Here is a 22,333-nt window from a genome sequence, read left to right on the forward strand (position 1 = left end):
GTGCTCACAAAGACCAAAATATCTGTTCTCATCGAGTTGTCACTAAAATTAAACTGTCCTCTGCACCGGTTCACATAAAGCCATTCCCACTGTGAATTCACAGGATCAAACTCGTATTTCCAGCGCTGACCAGGTTCTCTGTTTCCAGGGGAGGCACCAGGAGACTTTTCCCATGGAATCGGAGGGTCTCCTTCCTCCACCTGGTGGCCAACCACCTCACTGCACTGGGCACCTGGCACGGGGCAGCAAGGCGAGGCTGCTGCGGCTGAAGGAAAATCCTACCTAAAACAGAGGTGAATGAATAGTACTACAGTAATTTTCAACTCCTACCCCTAAAAGAGCTGTCAAGAGATAAGCAAACATTACTCCCTAGCTCTAAAAAGCAATCAACATTAACAGGCCTAAGCCCAGACTCTTGAAGGGAAAGACTGCCCTCCCGATTTATTACAAAAAACGAATCATCCAGCAGCTGTTAAAGACCAAGGGTGCACCAGCCAGCATATCTTCTTTGAGCTAACTCACTCCTAAAACAACATATGAACTGCTCAATAAGTTGTCCCTTACTACTTCAAATAAAGTTTCTAACATTTTGCTTACTTTGTCCTATCTGAGATGGACCACACAACATCTGAATAAATACGTTCCATCTGCAGTTTTATTACAGCCAACTACAGGAACGTAATTCCCAGATATTGCTGTACTTAGCAACAAGATCTGGGACAGAATAATAAAATTAGAACATGATATACCACATTGGTGCTAAAGCCAAGCAGCGATTACTTGTGTCTCAAAACAGATTGCGTGACACGATTTCAAGCTGGCTGACTAATGGGAGATAAAGGAGAGAACAAAAATATTTTTGCAAGAGATTGGAGGTGTGGCCGTGTTACAGCTGTGACCATCAACACAACAAACTGATTGTCGTAGGCCTTATCAAATCTACTGGCTACAGCTTGCAGATGGAATTATTCTGGCCGTCTCTTATGCTTAGACAATTCACAGCATTTTCAAACTGACACAGCCCTATTCATCACAGTAGCTACCTCAAAATTTTGGTATTGAGACTAAGGATAAAAATTAGGGGGAACAGAAATTAACTCCTGGATCAGAATTGGCTTCAGCCAATGATTTTTGCCTCTCTGTCATACAGTCACTCTGGCCTTACTCGTTCAAGTCCCCTGTGAATCTGTAGTTGCTTTTGCCTATGTGACATCCACGTGAACGTTTTGGATGAGCGAGTTCTACATCCTAACCCCCTGCCTTACCACAGAGACACTTTGCATTCAGCTTTGTGCAAGGCATTGGATGCAATGCTGAACAGCAGAGCCACAGTGAAACGTTTGCTGGAACCAGGTATTATCTGGATGGTTTTGGCCTGGACACCCCAACCTCCTCCCTGCAGCACTGTAGCCACAGAATAAAGACAACTAAAGCTCTGGACTTCAGAGGTACTTCAGTGGAAAGCCCCCTTCCTAAGCCGAGGCCTAATATGCTGATCTCAAGATGGATCATTTGCAGTGCCTGCCCAGTCCCTGGAACAGCAGGCAAGGAGCTATTACGTGGCAAATACCAAAAAGTTTTCAGAGAAGCCTCTCAAGTGCTCTATTCAAATTCTTACTATTCCATCATCACTGTTTGTGGGTCAGATAAATTACTCCTCCTTTCCTGAATACCTTAAGGAAAAGAATGAACACACGCCAGAGTTGAGAAGTGACACACACAAATTGTGCTGCCATACAGCAGAATGTTTACAGGATAATAGACATAATATGACAATGAAGAAGTGCTCCAAGATTTCCATCTTGCCTTGGTACACAGATGATGTTCTTTTGTGTGGCTTTGAATACTCAGATAAACAAATTTGCAACATTTCAAGATGTTCAGCTTCTGATAAAGGATAACACAAAGCTACATGTCAACCATTAAGCCTCACACTTTAAAGACATAAAATTGATGCGCATGATGTCTGGAATTCTCTTTAGAAATAGCTTATGTGATTCACTCTTCCCACAGCAAAAATATTCCATGCCAGATCAGTTACACTAGGCACAAATATTGTGGTTGCACAGATACCCCTGTGGTGGCATATGGGGCAGATCTCTTGCCTCCTGCTTTCATGTCTCCACAAGTCTCAACCTCTACCTCATAGGAACAGCAGTAAAAGCCAGCTCAAAGTTCCATCTGTCCCATATCTGTGCAACAGTGACGATGAGGCACTGGTATACACTGGTTTAAAGTACAGTGGATGCATCAAGTAATGCTTCTGCATTATATCCTCTCAGATGCTGCAGAACAGAAAGGCAAAGGACAGATAGATACCTGTTCATCACAGCCACAAAAATGGGTAACTTTTAGGTTTCTTTTTCTGGCTTGGAAAAGGTAGGGTTACAGAAAGCCAAAGTTGTTCATGTTGAAGATGCAGTGCTTAATTATTGATTTTTAACACAGCTGGATTTGTTTCTGTGAAAACTATCCTCAGCTGATGGTGAGCAAAACAAATCAGTGGCTCTCAGGTTACCTACCTACACAACTAAAGGCTCCAGCTGCAGAGGATTAAATACAAACCTTGGTCTGTTTTCTTTCGACTGGTCCAACATCTATAAAAAAATCCTATTAATGTTTAGAACGATTCATTCTAAATGAATTGGCCAAGCGACAGCCCTTATCAGGAAATAGCTTACCGCATGAAATCAGAATGGAGAAAGCATGTCACTGCTAATCAGATACACAGCAGGACCTGAACTCCTTTCAAAGCAACCCATTTCACACAGCATCTGCTGGACAGGTGACCTACCTTTGTGATGATCCAGAGCTGTGATGCACCAGTTATAAAGCCTTTGGTGAAATAAAAGGAAAATCTTCCATGATATTAAAGGTTTGCTGCTTTTTTTGTTGTTTGCATTTAAATGGACACTGTTTAAAAGCCTATATCCACAGGCAAGTATTCTTATTCTAATATAAGACATAGCCCGTAAAACCAACAAATCATTACCATCAGCCTTCTTTAAATCACCTTTTTTCCTTGTAAGCCATCGCTTTGGCAACAGAAACACCTGCAGAAGCTAAAACAAAGCAAGACAAGAAACAGATGTCTCAGGCCTATCACTGAGCACAAGCTCTAGGCAATGTGAATGAATGCCCATTTGATAAAGAAGTGCAGGAACAACAGCAAACGCTGCTTTCTGGAGACACCATCTTCTCAATTCTCTCCCTCTATCAAGCCCTGTATTATTGTACGTAACAGGATTCAGGACTAAGAGACTACTCAAACTGCCCAGGCTCAGATATACTTATTTGCTTGGCTAGAAGGAATGCATTTTGTGAGAATGGGAGGGGCTGTGATCCCCAGTGCACGTGCTCCTCATCATGCCATCCAGTCGTGTGGGACAGCACAGACACGTACCCCTCCCTCTGCTCCCACTGGCAAGGGCTTTACACTGAAAAGCCCAAACAGTAAAGATGTGATTTTCAAGCAGTGCAATCAGTTGGTGCAAAGAGGTACGAATTGGACCTATTATATATTTATTGACAAATGAGTTCTTTTAAAAAAATCTGGGTGTGCATTGCTAGAGCTCTGAAGAATACAGTTCAAGCAGAGAATATGAAGAAGGAAAGCAATTATTGGGTGCCAGTATTCCAGCTGCTGGGTGATTGTGTATGCATTTACATAGCATTACGTCTCAGTTCTTCGTAAGCCAATGCTATCAGACATTTCATGACAGTTGCAATTGCTGGAGTAATTGAGGGGTTGCTATTTATTTAGCATTCTGACAGTTGGAACAAGCTGCTGTGCCTCCTATCAGACACCAATAAACAATGGTCACTTTGTGCTCCATAGCAAAAGCCAAAAGATGCCTAAGTCTCCTCTTCACCGTGGACTATATTATAAAATAAGTTGTTTCAAAATAATTGGTCTCTGCAAGACTTTAAAAAAGCTCTAGAAAAATATGGATCAAGATGTTTATTCTAGCTGCATATCCGTCTTTTAAACACTGCTATTATCTTTCAGAATGATCCTATTATTCCTCAAATGCTCTTCTTCCCACTCTCCAGGCTACGCTCAGGAGGTTTTAAGAGGCTTCTGTTCATTACAACTCTCTTCCATACAAGAAGGTGGTATTAACAGGGCTCCTGCTTCAGCATGCAGGAAAAGCAGGAACTCCTGCTGGATGTGCTTTAGGCATTAAGGCTAAAGGCAAAGTCTGTGTAAGGGTTATTAAAAAGAATGAAAACAAGGAATAAATGGTCAGATGAAAAAGGTCAAATCCTCCTCTTGGGGGCGAGTGTTTTTCTCTCTCCATAACACAGAGAGCCTGAAGAACCTTGGATCCTAACTCAGGCACCTCAGGAATAAGAGATGGACTACAATTCCTCTAGGGCAGGTCTTCTATGCTGGCTCTCCATGTCTTCAGCTAGTAATCCAGCCAGGTGACTCAGGCAGAGGTCTGAGGACAGAGGAAGGAACGTCCCACAGCCTCATGCAATAGGTTAGCTCTCTGAGAGGAACAAACAGCAAATCTATCAGGACTCAAAGAAGTTTTTTTCTTGGTGTGTTATCAGACAAGAGGGTGCACAGGGAGGGGCAGCTTTTTAGAAAAGCACAAACCCCTTCTAAGTCAAAGGCAATGGCTCAGAGCTGGTTGTTCATGACAGTGGACTTCCCTCTGGAGGAGCCATTATGAACAGTGTTAAGGCAGCAAATCACAGCTTACAAATTAAAAAATAACTCATTGAAGGAAAAAAACACCTTTCCATAACTGCTTACACACATTACCAGCAAGATCAGAGAAGCTGTGTGTCCAAATAGCCACTGTTGCTCCTGACGTTTATTATTCTGGACTCACTTTCTGCAACAGCACCGACATTCGGCAGGAAGCCAAACCAGCTGGCCTCCCCTTCCCTAGCGCTGCTGTTGGGTCACCATCCTGACCATTTTCAGTGCCATCTCTCCTTGATCAGATGGTACCTAGCACAGAGATGAGAGCACATGGTAAGCAGCAGTTATAAGGAAGCAGACAGCAAGCATACATGCATCTTCTGTTTTCTTGCTGATTGTGGTGCATCCCACCCCAAGAAATTATTTACCATGTGCCCAGCCTTAAGAATCCAGAAGAAAGCAAAGTTCTCATAGGCCTTGTGGAAAGCAGCTGTCTCAGTGCAGTCTGGAGACACATAGAGTGCGTTCCACCTTTTCTCATTGAACTGGGCCAAATTAGGCCATTTCAGTTTCCGGATCCACGCCTCCTGGCCTGTTAGAGATAAAGGAATTGCCTCTCTCAGAGGGATGTAAACAAAACATACTAAGAGCTGCTCATTTATGACTGTAACATTTAAGCGATGCCAGCTAGACAGGAGATTTGCACAGAAGACTGGGGAATCCTGGTACCAATATATATTACTGGCAACTTCACATTCTACCTGTTACACGTTCTGTTCCCAGCCTCAATCAACAAGTCCCTTACCCATGGTGTCAACAATGAGATCCAGCTGCCCATTATAAACTGTAACATTGACGTTGGCTGCCAGAAGCTGATCAACAATATCAATGACAGGTCTCATGAAGTCCTCAGCCATGTTCTCAAAGACATCTCTGGACTGACCTGGTTGGAACCAGAAAAAAGACAAATTTTAACTGATGAAGAACGTCATCCCCAAGCTGGGACAGAAGCAACTAGCTAGGGGTCCTAAAATTCACTTTGTGGCTGTATAAAAAAAGTAGTTCTAGCCCAAAGCTTCAGCCAGTGATTTATCGGTCTGAGTGACGAAAAAGAAGCATAAATCAGCCATGCTCCTGCTGGAGCTCACACACAGCATTGTCACTTCTGGCTCCTAACACATACAGGCTGCTGGCATTAGTCTTTTAAACCTCCTTTCTGCTTCACGCCCTTCCCTCTACTCCATTCAACTCTTCCTGACACCAGATTCTTGGCAGAGAAGAACTGCCAAACTGTCAGGAATTTCAGCAAGACTGCAGAATACAGAAACCAGCTGCTGAGACACAGAGGATCTTCTTCCTCCCCTATATTTTCAGCTACTTGGCTAAAAGATAGATACAAGCAGCAGAATCAGAACCACATCTGGTCCCAGGGGCCTGCCCCATTATATGTTCATTTCTGAGAATAAGTCCTCTTCGTAGGCCCAAGGATAATGGCAATTTAATGTAGCTGCTTACTGCAGTAAACCATCTTTCTGCAAACTGCAATACTGTAAAAGGCAATAATGCACTCATTATATACACCCTAGCAGGCAGGAAAGTACCTCCCCATGTCACACAGTCAGGAATAATTTTTAGCTTCTCTCTGATGGGTCCATTCATCAACTCAGTTAGGCTGTCCTTATGTGTTCTTTGGACGTGGCGTTGGTACAGTCCTACAAAAAAAGAGAGAAAGCACTTTGATTATTGGCACATTTACGACAGTTATCCTGCACAGATAATTTTCAGTGTTACAGTCATGGCCAACAGACTCTTTTCTAATGAAAATGCAACACCACAGAGAGACATTTGCTTACTCTTACTAGAAGCCACTGAAGTCGACCCTTATTTAGGGCAGGGGATGATATGGGGAGAACCCAACCACCCATTTCTACTTTCGGCTAGCACAGCTATTTTTTTCAGGGGAGCACTTCTGCTTTAGCTTCTTGGTAAAGGCACGATTTCTTCTCCTTAACAGACCAGTTATTTTTGAGCTGCAAGACTTTACTTTGGGGAGTTAATTGCACTGTTCAACTTTCCTGCTGAAGCCAACAGAAAGAGATAAAAGGCTTGAAAGAAAGTGTTTTGCACGATGTACTTTTCACAATGATTCATAAAAATAGTGGATAAAAAGAGTCTAATCAGACTATTTATACTGATGAGACATTTTTGTGTCCTGGCTTGAAGACAGAAATGAAAGACAATAAGAGGAGGTAACTTAAAGGTCATAAAACTAGGTCATAATTATACTAACTACTTCCTTGTACAGTAATTTGTGCAGTATGTATAGGTGGAGGCATAATCTACAGAAGTGTTGTTCCACATTCCTATTTATCCCTATTTATGCAAGAGGAAACAAGTTCTGCTCAAGAGAATATCAATATCATTTGGATCTGAAGGTCCCATTTCAAGGATGTGCTAAATTGAGGCTGTTCCCGCTATCAGAGTGGAAGGTACACAAATGCAAACATAGGGCCTCAGAAGCTCAAGTACTTAAATATAACTTACTGAGATGGAGATTTTCTTGTTCATTTGATTTAATTTGTGGAACGTCCTTAGTCATGATGTTATAGAAGTTCACATTGTCTGTGTTCTGAAAACACAAGATAATTTCAGTAACACTTGTAACAAAACCATTTCTCAGACATGAGGAACACACTCTCTTCTGAACAAAGAGATAAATAAACCCTAAGTAAAAAGCCCTGAGACCTGCCACTTCAGCTACACATCAGTAAAGCTTTATGGAAAAACTTTACTCTACGTTTGCTTTGAGAAGTGAGGAAGAGTTTCTCAAGCCTGTATTGTTCACACGTGGGTTGTGCCAGAGAAGCTATTTACTTCTCTGAAACGGATGTGAAGCTACAGGAAGCCTTACGCCCTCCAAGTAACTGCAGATTCTCATTACTCATAGAGAGCTGCAATGCCAGATGACGCTTTCAGATGGTCTCCTCTCTGCTAGGTCTAGTCTAGCCTGGCGCTGTCTCTTGCTCAACCACTCTCCCCACCTACAGCACTCCAAAATCTCAAATGCTTCCTCGAGAAAACAGTGATAGGAATCAGCCACCCTTCTTTTGGAACTGCTGACATCTGGACGAGTCCAAGAACTGTAGAATGGCAACTCTGATGCAGACGGCAGACTGTCTGCATCTAAAGGACAAATGTGATTAGTGTTGCCATTATAGAAGTTACTCAAGATTCCTGAAGCCCTGCTTCATTCAATTTTTGAATCTTTAAAGTTCTGATGCCAAGTCAGAAATCAGCTCACAGCAGCAACCCTAATAGAACTGAAAGGCCGGCACACTGACAGCGATATCACAACTGGAAGGAGAAGACAAGCAGACATGAAGTGAAAGGCAAAATGGGAACCTCAAGTTCCTTCCAAACACCAAGAAGTGAAACCAACTATGCGCAAGGCTCTGTCAGTTATGAAAAAAAAACAAAAACAAAAACATCAAAAAAAGAACACAAAAAGGAATCAGTCTTTCCATTTGAGGAAGCCAGAGCGAGCCTTATTTGTACTAAAACAAAAACATATGGAAAAGTGAGATTTTGAAGCAACCCTTCAACAGGAAAAACAAGAGCAAAACTCTTAAGCTTGCTAAGTAACAAGATGCAGTAACGTGCAGTAACAGGACATAACTTGGGGTTCCTTTCCATCCTGTGCACCTATTGTAGTTCTTTAAAGAGAGCTACGCTTAACTTGAAAGCTGCCTTGCCGGATGCAGTTTTTAATACTGGAAACAAAAGCTTTCAAGGAGACAGCTCACTGAAGTTGAAACTGGGTTCTAAAGAAATCAATGGGACTAGCTGCATGCTAAAAATTTAGTATCAGTTTAAGTGATGTGCCAGGCTGAAACCTCAACTGCAAGCCCACGTGGGTCACCCTCCCACCACCTCTTACAGTTACACAGTGGCACACAACAAACAAACAGCTCTTTAAATCAGCACTGGGATAAAACGCACCAGCAAAAGTGACTGGGCGGGGGGTTGGAGGACTCTTGCCAACCCAGTGCTCATAGAAAGGATAAATTGAAATCGTGTGCCTCCCCAGGCACCAGCTAATCTTTAATGCATCAAAGAAAATCTCACCATTTCGATGATCTCTTCAGCCTTGCCCCAGAGCTCAGTAGCCAGTCCATACTGATCTTTATTTATTGCATCCATTATTTCTTTGGCAACAGCAGTCACCTCTGCTAAACCTTTATCATCAAGGAGAGACTGGAAGACAAATACAAAGGTGGACAGCTTTATTTCACATTCATTTTTGACTAACCACCTCCATGCATTTGAGGTTTTATTCCAGCTAAGAGCTAAACTTAAGAATCAACATCCATTTATACTGAATGGTAGAAGAAGTAATCAAGTGAGAACCAAGAGTTTAAGAAGGTACTTACAGTGCTGTAAAGGTAGGGGCCCCAAGACAGCACAGAGTCTAAAGAAACAGAACAGATTTCAAACATCCAAGTTTTTGACATACAATTTCCTTTACTTTTCCTTTATTGTAGCAAGAATGATCGTGACAGAAATATATGGAGATGAATCAATTAGTAAAAGGTACTGCCCAAAGGATGTGTGCCACAGAGCAGATTCTTTACAGATCCTGAGAACCAATAAAAGCATTGCAATATTATTAAACCCCTAAACATTAATGGCGTTTATTTAAAGCAACAACATGTTCTTGCCAAAATGTCCTCACCCCAACACTGCAGCACATTGCTAGAACATGGAGGAACATCTAAGCGAGCAGGCACTCCCTAAACTGATCTGTTTGCAAAGTCACAGGGGGAAAAGTTTAGTTATAAAACAAATTAGGTTTGTAACAAGTTTGTTTACAAGGTCTCAAGGATCAGCTGCTCCTAAGACAGGAGTTTGCTTGCTATTGTCACAGCCTGCAGAGAATCTGTGGAGTCTGACCTTGCAGATATTACTGAAGGACCAAGAGTCCTTCATGTTGTTTTCTGTCCTCCACCAGACACACCCTATCTTTCTCAGGTCTGTGAGCACATCGGTTCCCCAGTACAAGGTCTTCTTGTGAAAACAAGAAGAAAACCTCAAGTGTAACCTCGTGAAACATTGAGCAGCCGAGTTTTAAGTGCAATACTCTTACCAAACCACCTCAAAGGCTGTAGAGGGGTGTAGGGACATTCCACAGCCACCCCACTTCAAATGCAAGTACACTCCTCACTGGCTTTGCTCTGACTTTTCATGATCTAGATACATTCTAAAGACAAACTCTTCAATCACAGCTTGCAACACTGAGCTATTTCTTTTTGATTTCCCGTACTCACTAGACATTTAATTCACTTAAGGCAGGAGTGGCATTTTTGATTCCAGGTACCCACGGGATGATAAAAAACCAAAACAACAACAAACTACCCACAGTCTAATGATTTTAAACATACCCAAAGGAGAAATCCATGAGTCTCCAAGAGCAATCCCCATAAAATTGCACTTTATGGTCCCTTTTTGAACAGCCTTGGTGAATAAGAAGAAAAACAAAAACAAATCACAAAAAGTATTTTTTTTTTAAATCAGCTTTTAGTTAGGTATTTATAACTCTAGAACCAATGTTCTTTAAGTGAAAAAGTAGGTAGCAGTCTGAATTAGGCAACAAGGACAGCGTATTCCACAGAATATAAATACTTGTAGAACATCATGTTTTAGAGTGAAAAGTGAACTATATCCTCCAACAACTTACATCATGCAGCTCTAAAGCAATGCCGGCAGCCATTTTACCTCCGTAAGATTCAGAAAATATGTAGAATGGGATGGTCTGGAGAGAGAGAGAAGCCACAAGATGAACCCGCTGGACAGAGGGCAGAAGACGCCTCCCACTGCCCCCCACCCCCACACGGATGCAGGCATTGGCTCTTCACCTCTCACTGTCAAACACTGGATATTTTTCTGATCCTAAGCTGCAGGTAAGAGTTCTGTAACATCCTTGTGCAATTACTGGGGTAAGTTTAGACAAAGGCACCTCAGTATTTTGGAACTAGAAAGAGCTATGATCCTACATGCTTCTCAGATTGCATGACAGACAATAACCCACCCTACTGCTTATCTAACTAGCACCAAAGTCAAGGTACCACTTCTGAACTTTGGGAATTAAGAGGCAGTGGTTATACTTGCACCGACTCTCACCAAATGCACACTACCTGGTAGTAAACTACCCATCTGGAAGGCTGTTCACTAACTGTTTTTGAGACCTACTCAAAAGTAAAGAAAAATATAATTCGATTCACTTACCTGGAATTCTGTTCTACACGTGAAGAATTCTCCAAGAAAAACCATCATGTCAGAAACTACGGTGGTAAGGTTTTTGGCAAACAAGCTACAATCATCCACATAACTGAATCCAGTGCCCACAGGATTATCCACAAACAAGATACTGGCTGCCTGCAACTGTACAAGCAGAAAGGTTTGTATAAAACCTCAGTTCAGCACCAACACAAACCTTAGTTTAGGTGGCACAAATGTTTAACTGAGCCACCAAATCTCTGGCCCTGAAACAACCTGCAGAAAAATTAGGTGTAAGTCCAAAAGAAAATGTGGGAGGTGAGACCTGCCTGTCAGAGTGTAAAATAAGAGGTTTGTTCTTTTGGGTTGCTGGGCTTTTGTGAAATAGCTGTGGCGAATGCTACAGTTGTATAGTTACAAGTGTAGAAATAAAATCAATAGATGAGCACACAGATAGCTAGCTCAGCTTAAAGCAGGAAGGCTCATAAATAAAGAGGTACAACACAACGTCTTTCAATTTGCTCAATCTGCAACAAGAAAGGCACCAAAGAAATCCCAGTGATCCAAGGACAGTTCACACATGATCTAGGGAACTGCAGAGCAGTTCTGCTATTTGTAGCTCAGAGCACAAACACCTTCACAGGCAGCTGTAATTTGTTTTCCCTTGAACGCCATACTGAACTTGTAATTACAAGCCTTTGGTTATATGTTGCCAGCCATCCAGAAAAACCTCTATGACTGTAAGCAATAAAGTTACGATCTGAAAAAGCATCTTCCTAGAGTTTCCTTGCTCTCGGTTTCCCAGACCTCTGCAATTCATAAATTCATGGAAGTTCAGACATATTCCATCAAATCAAATGAACAGGTCTATTATTCGGTTCTTAACAAGCCAATTAACCACACTATTTTAAGATGCAACATTATAGCTCTATTGAACTTTAAATGAAAACTGCTCTGTACGTTTTCACGTATCAATGATCTGCTTACACAAGCAACAAACACTTGCAATCATTAATTAGAAGCTGAACTCTCTACTGTACCCAGGTTGTATTTCTTGGTTTCATTTCTTTATCTAACGGACCAATCTCTTCAAAGTTCCCAAATCCACAGCCTGAAGATCCTGGACCTCCCTGTGGGGAAATACCAAATGACAAATAAGTTAAGAGGCAGCATGGTACAGATATGACAGACAGGATAAAAATAAAAGCAAGCCAGGAAGTAGAATGACAGTGACTTCTAAATAAAATGGCTTTGGCACAACTTAATTTGCAAAGGCTTTCTTCCTCATAGTCTTACATGTACGCATGCCATTTCTGAAAGCCAGAATTTAAACACTGAAGCAATTACCCACTTATAAAAGCATTTAATGAGTTGCAGGCTATGTGAATGCAGTTTGAAAACCCTTCCTCTTATTCCTTTAATAACAAATGCAAAAGTTAGCTATCTACAGAGCTCTGTTAGAGTCATTAGTTTTATCAGCATGTACAGTGTGTGCATTTCACTCCGAAGAAATAACCCAGAAGGCTAAAGACTAAGTCATCAAGTGATTATATCCAACATTAACATCTGAAATGTACTGCTGGGAGTGAATGTGGAGCACACACCACTGCCTTTTATCAAGCTGTGACTGAAGGGGACCAATCTCTAAACAATCAAAGTCTGTCTTGTTTCCATTTAGAAGTCTTTCTAAATCTCTGATCATTTTATCTACTCTCTCTCTGAACGCTGTTTAGACTGCAAGCTCTTCAGGAAAGGAGCTGTGATGCTGTGTAATTGCAGTGTCTGGCACAAAAAGCACGACTATAGTATTCAAGATAAGAAAAAACTTTCTGCTATTTAACTTGATGGAAGGTGAGCAGTTGAGGGCATCCCACAACTGCAGAACAATATTTTCATTATTTCTTCCTAACCTGAATGCCTCTTTCACAAGGTGAATCATTCAGAATTGGACGATTTTGAATCCTGGTTTTGTAAAGCTAAAGGATACCTATCAGACCGAACCAGGCACAGAGGAAAAGTTATCGTTTAAGTGTCTTTTACCAAACCTTACCTGAAGCCACAAGATGAGAGGTAGTTCTGTGAAGTCTTTGGTTGGGTTGTTTGCATAGTAGAGCCACCAGAACATGTGGGCCTTACTTCGAACCTGCACATATCCCCACAGCTCCTTGGGATCCTGGGGTTGTCTCAGAACCGCACCTTGGGGGGGGAAACAAAATAACAATCAGCTAGGTAAAAAAAGGCTCAGCTTTGTTCTGAAATATCACGTTTCAGTCTTGGGTGTGATAATTAGAAGTGCTTCTATTAAAAGAATTACTATAAGAAACCTGCCTACGCTTACACCCACACACTTAGATGAGTTATAACCAATGAATGAAGTTAAGTGTGTTATTAAGTGCTTACTTATCAGGGCCTGACCTGACAGTGGCTGCCAAAATGGCAGCCCATTAGCTAGGCTAATTTTTTTTTTTATCAGGGAAACATTTAAAGTCTTTTGAAGGCCTGGGATGAAAGCACAGCCCCAAAAGACAGGATGGATTACTCACACCAGGTCCAGGGGCACCAGGGCTCTTTCAGGGACCCAATACTTTGATCGGAGCGTCTGGGAAGATCAAACCATTCTAGAGTTCTCAAGGAGAGTAAATGCAGGATAGACAGAAGGGTCACTTCTAGACGAACCCAGGAGCGGCAGAGCAGGACAATCCCTCCCCTTGCTCAGGTGCCGACACCGTGTGGGACGCACCCCAGGACACTGTTGCCCCCTTGGCTTCCAGGGTTCTCTACTGAGTCACCTTCAACTTGCTGTCAACCAGAACCCCAAGATCCCTTTCTCCAGGGCTGCCCCCAGCCTCTCACTCCTCCTGGTCTGTATGGATATCCAGGTTTGCCATGTCCCAGGAGCAAAACTCAGCCTTTTCCCTTGTTAAACTCCACGAGATTGGCAATTACCCAGCTCTCCAGTTTCTCCAGGTCCGCCCCCAGGGCCTCTCAGCCCCCCAGCGTGTCAGCAGCTCCCCTCAGTTTGACGCCACCTGCCAACTTAGCTGTTAAGGGGGAAGACTGAGTTTAGACATTGAGAAGAAATTCTTCATGATGAGGGTGGGGAGGCCCTGGCCCAGGTTGCCCAGAGCAGAGGTGGCTGCCCCATCCCTGGAGGGGTTCAAGGCCAGGTTGGATGGGGCTGGGAGCCCCTGATCCAGTGGGAGGTGTCCCTGCCCAGGGCAGGGGTGGGACTGGATGGGCTGTGAGGTCCCTTCCAACCCAAACCACTCCATGATTCTATGATTAACCTTCAATTCCTGCATCCAGGTCACGCATTCCAGCCCCGACGACCCTCCTACCGCCTTTGCCCCCCTCCTTTCCCCTCACGACTGTCAGTCCCCCTCGCCCCGTATCACCCCGCGTCCCGCCCGAGAAGCTCGGAAACCTCTCTGTGGCTCCGTGCCTGTCCGGGACGCGGCGGCAGCGCAGGGCTGACACCCTCCCTGTCCCCGCAGCGCCCTACCTGCCGCCAGCAGCGCCCACAGCAGCAGCAGCGCCAGCCCCGACACGGCGCCCGCCGCTCCCATCGCGCCGCCGCGCGCGCACCCGTCAGGGGCTCGCGCTGCCCCCTTCCCGCCACCGCCGCGCGGTCACGTGAGCGGGAGCCCGCCCACGAGGTCACGTGAGGAGCCCCCGGCCCCCGCCGGTCACGTGAGCGCGGCCCCGCCCCGCCGAGTCTCGCGGCCTGTCTGTCCCGTGCGCGGCGCCGTCCCCTCTCCCGCCAAGATGGCGGCGCCCGGCGGCGGCCCCGCGCGGCTGCGGCTGCAGTTCGATTACCCGCCGCCCGGCAGCCCGGGCTGCGCGCTCTGCTGGCTGCTGCTGGAGCCCGGCCAGGCGCGCCTCGTCACCGACCTCGTCAGCCTCATCCGGCACCGCTTCGGCTTCAGCCGCCGGGCCCGCCTCAGCCTTTACCTGGAGGGAGCGCTGCTGCCCCCCACCGAGAGCGTCCGCCTCGTGCGGGACAACGACTCGCTCCGGTACGGCGGCGGCCGGGCCCCCCTTCTCCGGGGAATCCCTTCCCGTTCGCCTCGGGACCCCCGCGGGGCCGGAGGGAGCCCAGGGCTTGGGAACCTCCTCGGGCGCGGGAGGAGAGCGCTGCCCCAGCCCCTCGTGCTCCCGAACCGGCTCAGGAGGCCGCCAGGCAGCCCCCCCAGGCCAGCAGCAAGAGGTTAAGTGTCTAGGAGCTCGCCAGGCAGCCTCCCTCGGTGCTGGCAGCCGGGGTGAAAGGGCTTCGTTGTTTCAGAGCTCGCCAGGCAGCCTCACCTGGCTGCCAGCAGCGAGGGAAAGGGCTTCATTGTGTAAAAGGCCAACAAACTCGGCACTGGGGAGACCGCTCCTCGAATCCTGTGTTCAGTTCTGGGCCCCTCACCACAAGGATGTTGAGGCTCTGGAGCGAGTCCAGAGAAGAGCAACGAAGCTGGTGAGGGGGCTGGAGAACAGGCCTTATGAGGAACGGCTGAGAGAGCTGGGGGTGTTTAGCCTGGAGAAGAGGAGGCTGAGGGGAGACCTCATTGCTCTCTGCAACTACCTGAAAGGAGGTTGTGGAGAGGAGGGAGCTGGCCTCTTCTCCCAAGGGACAGGGGACAGGACAAGAGGGAATGGCCTCAAGCTCCGCCAGGGGAGGTTCAGGCTGGACATGAGGAAAAAATTCTTCACAGAAAGGGTCATTGGGCACTGGCAGAGGCTGCCCAGGGAGGGGGTTGAGTCACCTTCCCTGGAGGGGTTTAAGGCACGGGTGGACGAGGTGCTAAGGGACATGGGTTAGTGATTGATGGGAATGGTTGGACTGGATGATCCGGTGGGTCTCTTCCAACTTGGTTATTCTATGATTCTATGAAACAGCCCTACCTGGGCGGCAAACATCGAGGGGAAAGAGGTTAATTGTTTAAAAGCCCAACAGGCAGCTTTACTGGGGCTGCCAACATCGAGGGAAAGGGCTTCACTGTTTTAAAGCCCGACAGTGTTAGTGGGGCTGCCACCATGTAGGGAAGGGGCTTCGTTGTTTCAAAGCTCTCACAGGCAGCCTTACCTAACTGCCAAAGTCAAGGGAAAGGGGTTAATTGCTTAAAAGCTCAGCAGGCAGCCTTACCTGGACTGCCAGCATCGAGGGAAAGGGCTTCGCTGTGCTGAACAGTTGGTTTTGCTTGTTTTTTTGACAGAGTAAAACTGGAAGAGATAGTTGCAGATGATTATGAAGAGATAGAAGATGGTTTCTCTTGCACACCAAAAGAAGACAAAAAAAGGCGTAGACAAAAGCAGGAAGAATTGTCTAGAAATGAAGATAAAAGGGAAAAGAAAAAGAATAAACATACTGAGTATTTCTCTTGTAGGGAAGAGAGCTCTGTAGATATTAAGGACTCTCAGAAAAAGTACAAGAAAAGAAAAAGAAAAGAAGTTAGTGGGAAAAAAAAGCCCACAGAAGGTAATGAAGAGAGCCCTACTGACCAAACAAAAAAGCTTAGAAAGACAGAGAGGGAGAAACAGCTGGCAACAAAAAAGAAGGATGAAAAGCAGGCAAAGCCTGCTGCAACAAAGATGGCTTTAGAAGAGGCAAATGAGAACATTTCTCCAAGTTGTGGTAAAAAAGTCACAGCCCAGTCTGGAAAAATGAGGGTGGGATCTTCATCTTCCTCCAGCACATCGTCTGACAGTGACAACAGTGACTTAAATGTAAAGCAAAATAAATCTTCCCATAAACCTGTAGTGGCAACATTTCCAAAGAACAAATCCCAGGCTACTACAAATTCTGATGTGAAATCTGTTGTTTCTAATAAAGTGACTGTGAAGTCTAGCCCTGAAAATCCAAAGACTGCAATTAGTAAAAATGCTAAAAAATCCCAGTCCTCTAGTTCAGATTCTGACTCGAGTACTGAGGATGAGAAAGTGGCAACAGCACAAGACAGGACTGCAAAGGAAAAGTCATTGCCAAACAATGCAGCAGCTGTAAAAACCGGTACCACCAAGGCTGCCAAAGCAAAGACCTCCTCTTCAGAGTCTGACAGTTCAGATTCTGAAACACTTGTTATTAAAAAACCCGCAGTAAATGCTGGACTGAGTAATTCCATAGGAAGAAACTGTACTAAACAGTTGGCAACCAGCGCTCAAGGCCCACTTGCCGGCCAAGGCCGCGGAAGGGGGCGTGGAACAGGAGAGAATAACTTCTGGAGACCTAGGGGTCAGGGGTTTCGTGGGATGACGAGGGGCCAAGGCCATGGGAGAGGAGCAAACCCTGGCTTCTTCTATAACTACAGCAGTGAAGGCCAGAAACAGAGGCAGTTAAATGAAGCTGCGACAAACTCTTCTGTTCTTGTCCAGGTGAGTGACTTATGTAGTCATAGGTCACCTTTTTCTTGCAGCTCTAATTGTACAAACCCACAGAGGATGAGGGTAATTTGTAAAAGCAGAAAAAGATTGACAGGATAAAGGTTGATCTTAACCTAGTAAATCTGATATTTATGATATCTCTGTATAGCAGCCTGAGGAAGTGTTTATGAAACAATATTTAAGTGGTTGTATTATATATCTCAAAACAAAGCACTCTGATAAGTACCTTGCCCTTCTCAGAACTTCTTACAACAGCATAAACATTGTCTTCTGTTCTTATTAATACAGTAATTAAATCAATGGGTTTACTGCTTGTTTCACAGAATCCCGTGGAGGTCCCTAAGAGAGACTATAGCGTGTTACCTCTTCTAGCTGCTCCACCACAAGTGGGAGAAAGAATTGCCTTTAAGGTAAAGAACTCATGAAATGCTGAATGTTAGCAGGCTAAAATAGTTTCATTTGGGTTACTCTCAGTTTTGTAGGACATGCTGCAGATAGCATAGTCCTGATAACCAAAAGCTGCACTGAAAGAAGTTAATCTTACGTTGTTCTGGGACCATTATCCTGGAAGTACAAGAGTTAAGAAGTGGCCTTCACCCTTCACTCTACTTATTTGTTCTTTAAAAATTCTCTTCTAAACTTTGGAGCAGTGATTCCTGGAAGACTACGTGAGGCTGTGATCAGCATCAGGGTTGGAGTGGGAGACATCGTTCTTGCACTTCCCTCTTGCTGAGGAAAGAGTGTCTGAGTATAGGTGGCATCTTCAGGAACCAGGAAAAGTTCTAATTTGTTAATTGTATTTTCTTTCAACAGCGCTTAGAACTAACTGAAAATTACAGTCCTGAAGTTTCAGACTATAAGGTACTGCTTTCCTCCCTTAATTCACTTGCAAAACTATTATAGGTGAGGCTTAAATAATCTTGGAGTTGTGCAGTATTTTTGTTCTTGTCCCCTTGACTCTGCAGGCTATTCCCAGTGCAGCAGTAAAAATGAAAACTCTAGAAGCCAAAATGAATTGAAAATTTGAAAGGTGTGGCTGTTACTTTAAAAAAAGAAAAAAAAATCCAAGCAATTATTAATGATTATTAATATTTTAGAGATGACAAAAGATGCAGATTGTTTTATAGTAGAAAATGTAGCTGTGTTCAAGGGCACTGCTGGTTGAAGTCAAGGCGAATTCTTGAAACTAGTGCAAGTAAAATTTTGAGGTTACTTCAAATAATTTGGTTTCTGGATAAGTACAAATCATAAAGACTGACAATAAGTTTAGTTTATTGATGTCAGTAACTGCAGATTGCAGAGCTTTAATACTTTGCAGATTTTAACTGTGATCAAGTATCACAGTGGTTGTAAATAAGGACTAGTTAAACAATGCTGAGGTATATCTTATCTGATCCTTTCTTGTTGCTTTATGAAGGAGGGGAAAATAATCAGTTGGAATGCTGATAAAAAGCAGATTGAGCTCGAGATCCTTTCATCACCGGCAGGACAGAGTATGTATCCCGGGGCACCAAAGGCTTGTTGTCACATGGATCACTTGGAAAACAGCTAGTCTGAGGCACACTTCATGTTTCAGGAGTATTTGCAGTTTCCTCAGGTTCCTTCTCAATGCACACCCCCCTACCCACTTCCTCCCTCCCAAAAAGGTTACGGAATTGGAGACATTCTAACACTTGAATATCTCTGAAACCAAATGTGCAGGCTGTGGCTGCCATTTAAGCCAGCGTTAATGAATGACCATCATGTGAGCATTTCTCTCAAATTTAGGCAGCATATTGTTAATTAACTATTTAATGCATAAAGTATACTAGGTGATTACCTTAATTTTGGTTTAGCATTCAGTTCTACTTCAGATTTTTGTTTACAATTAAGAATCTGAACACACAACCCCCAAAACCCTGGTTTGTATTAGCTTTCTAAATATGATAAACATCTAACTCTTTTGTTTATAGTTAATGGAATTGTTTGTTTGTTTGTTTTTAAGTTGCTAAAGAGCCAGGAAAATTTGATCTGGTTTACCAGTCTGCAGATGGAGCAGAATTGATTGAGTACGCGGTTCCTCAGGACACACGGGTATGTGGGTGTCCTCTTCTGAAGCCTGTTACAAGTATCCCATACCTGACACATGCTCTGCTTTATGACTCTGTTCACCTCAGTGAGGTCCTTTTTATAATAATGCATCCAATTAAAATAAACAGAAGCAAATATAATTGTTCCTTTCTAGCAAGAACGTGCATGATTACAAGATAAGAACAACTTGATGTTATTCAATTAAATAGACTAAAAAAAAGTCATCAGACTGTTTAACTTTTTTTTTTGGCTAATAACACAAACAGTATCATGTCTAGACAGAGCTGCAGTTCTTACAAGGTTATTAATTCCATGCACTGCTCTTCTTACCTGCATCTTTCCTCACCCAGGATGTCAGGCAGGTTGAGGGTCACGAAGAAGATCAGTGAATCACAGGAAGATCTGTGATCTTTGTTCAGCGGTGCTGCTTTTAAGTCCAGACAAAGCACAATGTAGCAGCAATTCCATCTCCCTGTGTAGCTCCTGCTGTGTGCTAACTACTGTCTCTATTTTGTTTTCAGATAACTGAAAACTGGGATGCGCTGATAGAGCCCAGACTGATTGTTGAGCCTCTGGTTAACGGATCCAGCACTCAAAATGGAACAGTTTAAGATGTGAATAAATGTAAATAGCTGTACGGACTTGTTTTGTGAAATGCTGCCTTCTAGTTCTGAGGGCAGCAGCTGTACTGGTGGTTGTTTTTAATAAATGGTTTTAAAAATGGAACTATGCTTCAAGGAAAAGAAACATTTTTTTCTTAGTAAATGTTTTTCTGTAACACAGGAATACTTTGTTATAGGATGTCTATAATATAGTACTGTTTGGTTTCTTTTCTTAATAGAAGCTTAATAACATTTTTTGTATCCTGCTGCTGGAATGGTTTGATCTAAAGGATAAGATCTGACCTTGTACTGTCAGTAAATCCATTTAAGTGTCTAGATATCATTAAGCTGTATAATTGCTATATGGAGGCAGCTTGCTGTAAGGATAATAAAAAACAACATGAGAGCCTGACACAAATGGGTCACCAGGTGGTGGCAATGAGCTTCACGGATACCTCTGCTAATCATCAGCATCCTGGCGGATCTTGTACCCATGTAGTACTTGCACTTGGGCACGTTTAACCCTGTAAGATAATCCCTGTCCTAAGTTGCTGGCTCTTAAACAGAAGACATGGAGAAAAAAAACAACACCTTAGATAGAAACACACACCTGAAAGACTGCATCATGGTTCAGCTAATCTACTCTGACTAGTGCATGATTACCTTCAAATCCTGTGCACTTCTGTGTTATCCCTATTAAAATGTCTTATTTTTGAAGGAATCACTTATATAAATTAGTTTTACTCATATATATATTGCAGTTCGCTTCAGTTGCTGTTATTTGGTGTTAGAATTTGGTTTTTAGAGAAGTTTGATTTGTGTGTGGATGTTATTGCAAACTTGACAGAAAGAAAATTCCAGACACTTCAGCACCATGCCAAGATAGTTGAGATTAATGGAAAGAACGTTTCTAAAAGAAACAATTGTTAATTCGTATGAAATAGCAAAAGCTAAATGCAAGTATTTCACAGCAGGATTTGCCTCTTTTTCCATTGCCTACAGTGCATTTTGGGTATAGATTAAATGGGTACAGAGTCCCTCTGGCTGTGATGAGCCTGTGATGAAAACGAATATACCCCAGAGAGGATGTTTTGAAGATAAAATCTTGAGTCTAGTTTTCCCATTGTTATTGAGTTTGAGTGAAACTAATGCTTCAGTGCACAATGTAAATCAGCCCCAGTAAAGGCGAGCTGGCTGCTGCCCTGTTGCGCCCACGCCCCTTCCGAGAGAGCCACGCGCCGTGTTCCTCATACCTGGGGCAGGGCTGGGTGCTACACCGGGAAGAAACACGGAACAGAACAGAAAGTGCTTGAAAATAACTTCAGTAGCCATTTGAATGGTAAAATTATGTAGTAATTTTAGATGTTAAATAGTTTTCAGACAGCAGGAGTGGTTGGACTTACTCAAAATAGAATTCCATAGAATTCTTACAGTTAGAAAAGACCTCTAAGCTCATCCAGTCCATCATCCCTGCCTGCTAAACCATGTCCTGAGCTGCATCTACACTTGATGAAGAACATCTACATGTGTTTTGAACCCCTTCAGGAATGGAGACCCCACCACAGCCCTAGGCAGCTGCTGACAGTGCTTCAGCACTCTTTCAGTAAAGGCTTTCTTCTTAATAACCAATCTAAACCTCCCCTGGCACCACTTGAGGCCGTTTCCTCTCATTGTATCACTTGTTACCTGGGAGAAGAGACCAGCACCCACCTCACTACAGCCTCCTTCGGGGTAGTTTTAAAGGACCCTCTGACAATGGAAAGCTTCCAAACATCCCACGTTCTGCTCCAGAAGAAAAAGCTACCATTGTCATGGTGTAGATGTAAATATTTTTTATATGCTTACCTTTGCATCAGTGGATACAAGATGAGTGCTGCAGAAATCACAGTGATGGTGCTGAGCCTTTGGAAGGTGATGGTGGCTCGGTCCAGACAAGCCCCTGAAGAACTGCTTTGTTCACCTGTAGGATAATAAGAAATATCAGCCTTAACAGCTGCTCTTTGGTCCCATCTCTGCAAACAGACACAACCTGTGCTGTGGTTTTACCACCATCAGCAAATAAAATTTCTTCCTAGTATCTAGTTTAAATTTATCTTTTAGTTTAAGACCATCACCCCTTGTCCTATTGCTACAGGCCCTGCTAAAAAAGTTTTACCCCACCTTTCTTATCAGCCCACTAAGTATTGAAAGGTCTTGTGTTTGGTTTGGAAACACCATGTAGCAGCAGAGGAGCTGGGACCTCTGAGGCACAGCGGCTCAGGTGGGGGATGCTCCATCAGCTTCCCCTGGCCTGGGACCTCCAGTCCTGAGCCACCTTCACCCCTGGATTCACCCACGGTCCCAGGGAAGAGAAGGCACCCAGAGCATC

The 22,333-nt window shown here is 43.9% G+C and overlaps 3 protein-coding genes across 3 annotated transcripts in view; 2 read left to right on the plus strand and 1 right to left on the minus strand.

The window, feature by feature from the left end:
• Positions 1-3,334: 3,334 nt before the first annotated feature.
• Positions 3,335-22,333, minus strand: part of SCPEP1 (serine carboxypeptidase 1) — a 108,372-nt gene continuing 89,373 nt past the window's right edge. Inside the window, exons 2-14 of the mRNA XM_069872687.1 lie at positions 14,433-14,525; positions 12,981-13,126; positions 11,971-12,060; positions 10,940-11,095; positions 10,392-10,466; positions 10,096-10,168; positions 9,088-9,125; positions 8,783-8,911; positions 7,202-7,286; positions 6,259-6,369; positions 5,463-5,600; positions 5,086-5,249; positions 3,335-4,966 (exon numbers count right to left, since the gene is read on the minus strand). Of these exons, the coding sequence (XP_069728788.1) occupies positions 4,901-4,966; positions 5,086-5,249; positions 5,463-5,600; positions 6,259-6,369; positions 7,202-7,286; positions 8,783-8,911; positions 9,088-9,125; positions 10,096-10,168; positions 10,392-10,466; positions 10,940-11,095; positions 11,971-12,060; positions 12,981-13,126; positions 14,433-14,496 (1,335 nt within the window). The 5' untranslated portion in view covers positions 14,497-14,525 and the 3' untranslated portion in view covers positions 3,335-4,900. The remainder of the gene's footprint in view (positions 4,967-5,085; positions 5,250-5,462; positions 5,601-6,258; positions 6,370-7,201; positions 7,287-8,782; positions 8,912-9,087; positions 9,126-10,095; positions 10,169-10,391; positions 10,467-10,939; positions 11,096-11,970; positions 12,061-12,980; positions 13,127-14,432; positions 14,526-22,333) is intronic.
• On the plus strand, positions 14,687-20,089 carry COIL (coilin). The gene is made up of 7 exons (XM_069872665.1): positions 14,687-14,946; positions 16,129-17,284; positions 17,617-17,703; positions 18,107-18,154; positions 18,711-18,786; positions 19,278-19,366; positions 19,885-20,089. Exons 1-7 carry the CDS (start codon positions 14,696-14,698, stop codon positions 19,972-19,974), a joined length of 1,797 nt encoding a protein of 598 aa, XP_069728766.1. The 5' UTR covers positions 14,687-14,695; the 3' UTR covers positions 19,975-20,089.
• Positions 15,003-22,333, plus strand: part of MMD (monocyte to macrophage differentiation associated) — a 372,596-nt gene continuing 365,265 nt past the window's right edge. The window contains exon 1 of the mRNA XM_069872696.1: positions 15,003-15,007. The gene's annotated coding sequence lies outside the window, so the exon portion shown is untranslated. The remainder of the gene's footprint in view (positions 15,008-22,333) is intronic.

This window comes from Phaenicophaeus curvirostris, chromosome 19, assembly GCF_032191515.1.
Source record: "Phaenicophaeus curvirostris isolate KB17595 chromosome 19, BPBGC_Pcur_1.0, whole genome shotgun sequence".
Lineage (NCBI taxonomy): Eukaryota > Metazoa > Chordata > Aves > Cuculiformes > Cuculidae > Phaenicophaeus > Phaenicophaeus curvirostris.

Excerpts from the sequence above, each read along its gene's own strand:
- COIL (XM_069872665.1), top strand. The coding sequence starts at position 14,696 with ATGGCGGCGCCCGGCGGCGGCCCCGCGCGGCTGCGGCTGCAGTTCGAT. Across the intron at positions 14,947-16,128 it reads CGGGACAACGACTCGCTCCG|AGTAAAACTGGAAGAGATAG; the intron begins GTACGGCGGCGG and ends TTTTTTTGACAG. Across the intron at positions 18,155-18,710 it reads CTGAAGTTTCAGACTATAAG|GAGGGGAAAATAATCAGTTG; the intron begins GTACTGCTTTCC and ends TGCTTTATGAAG.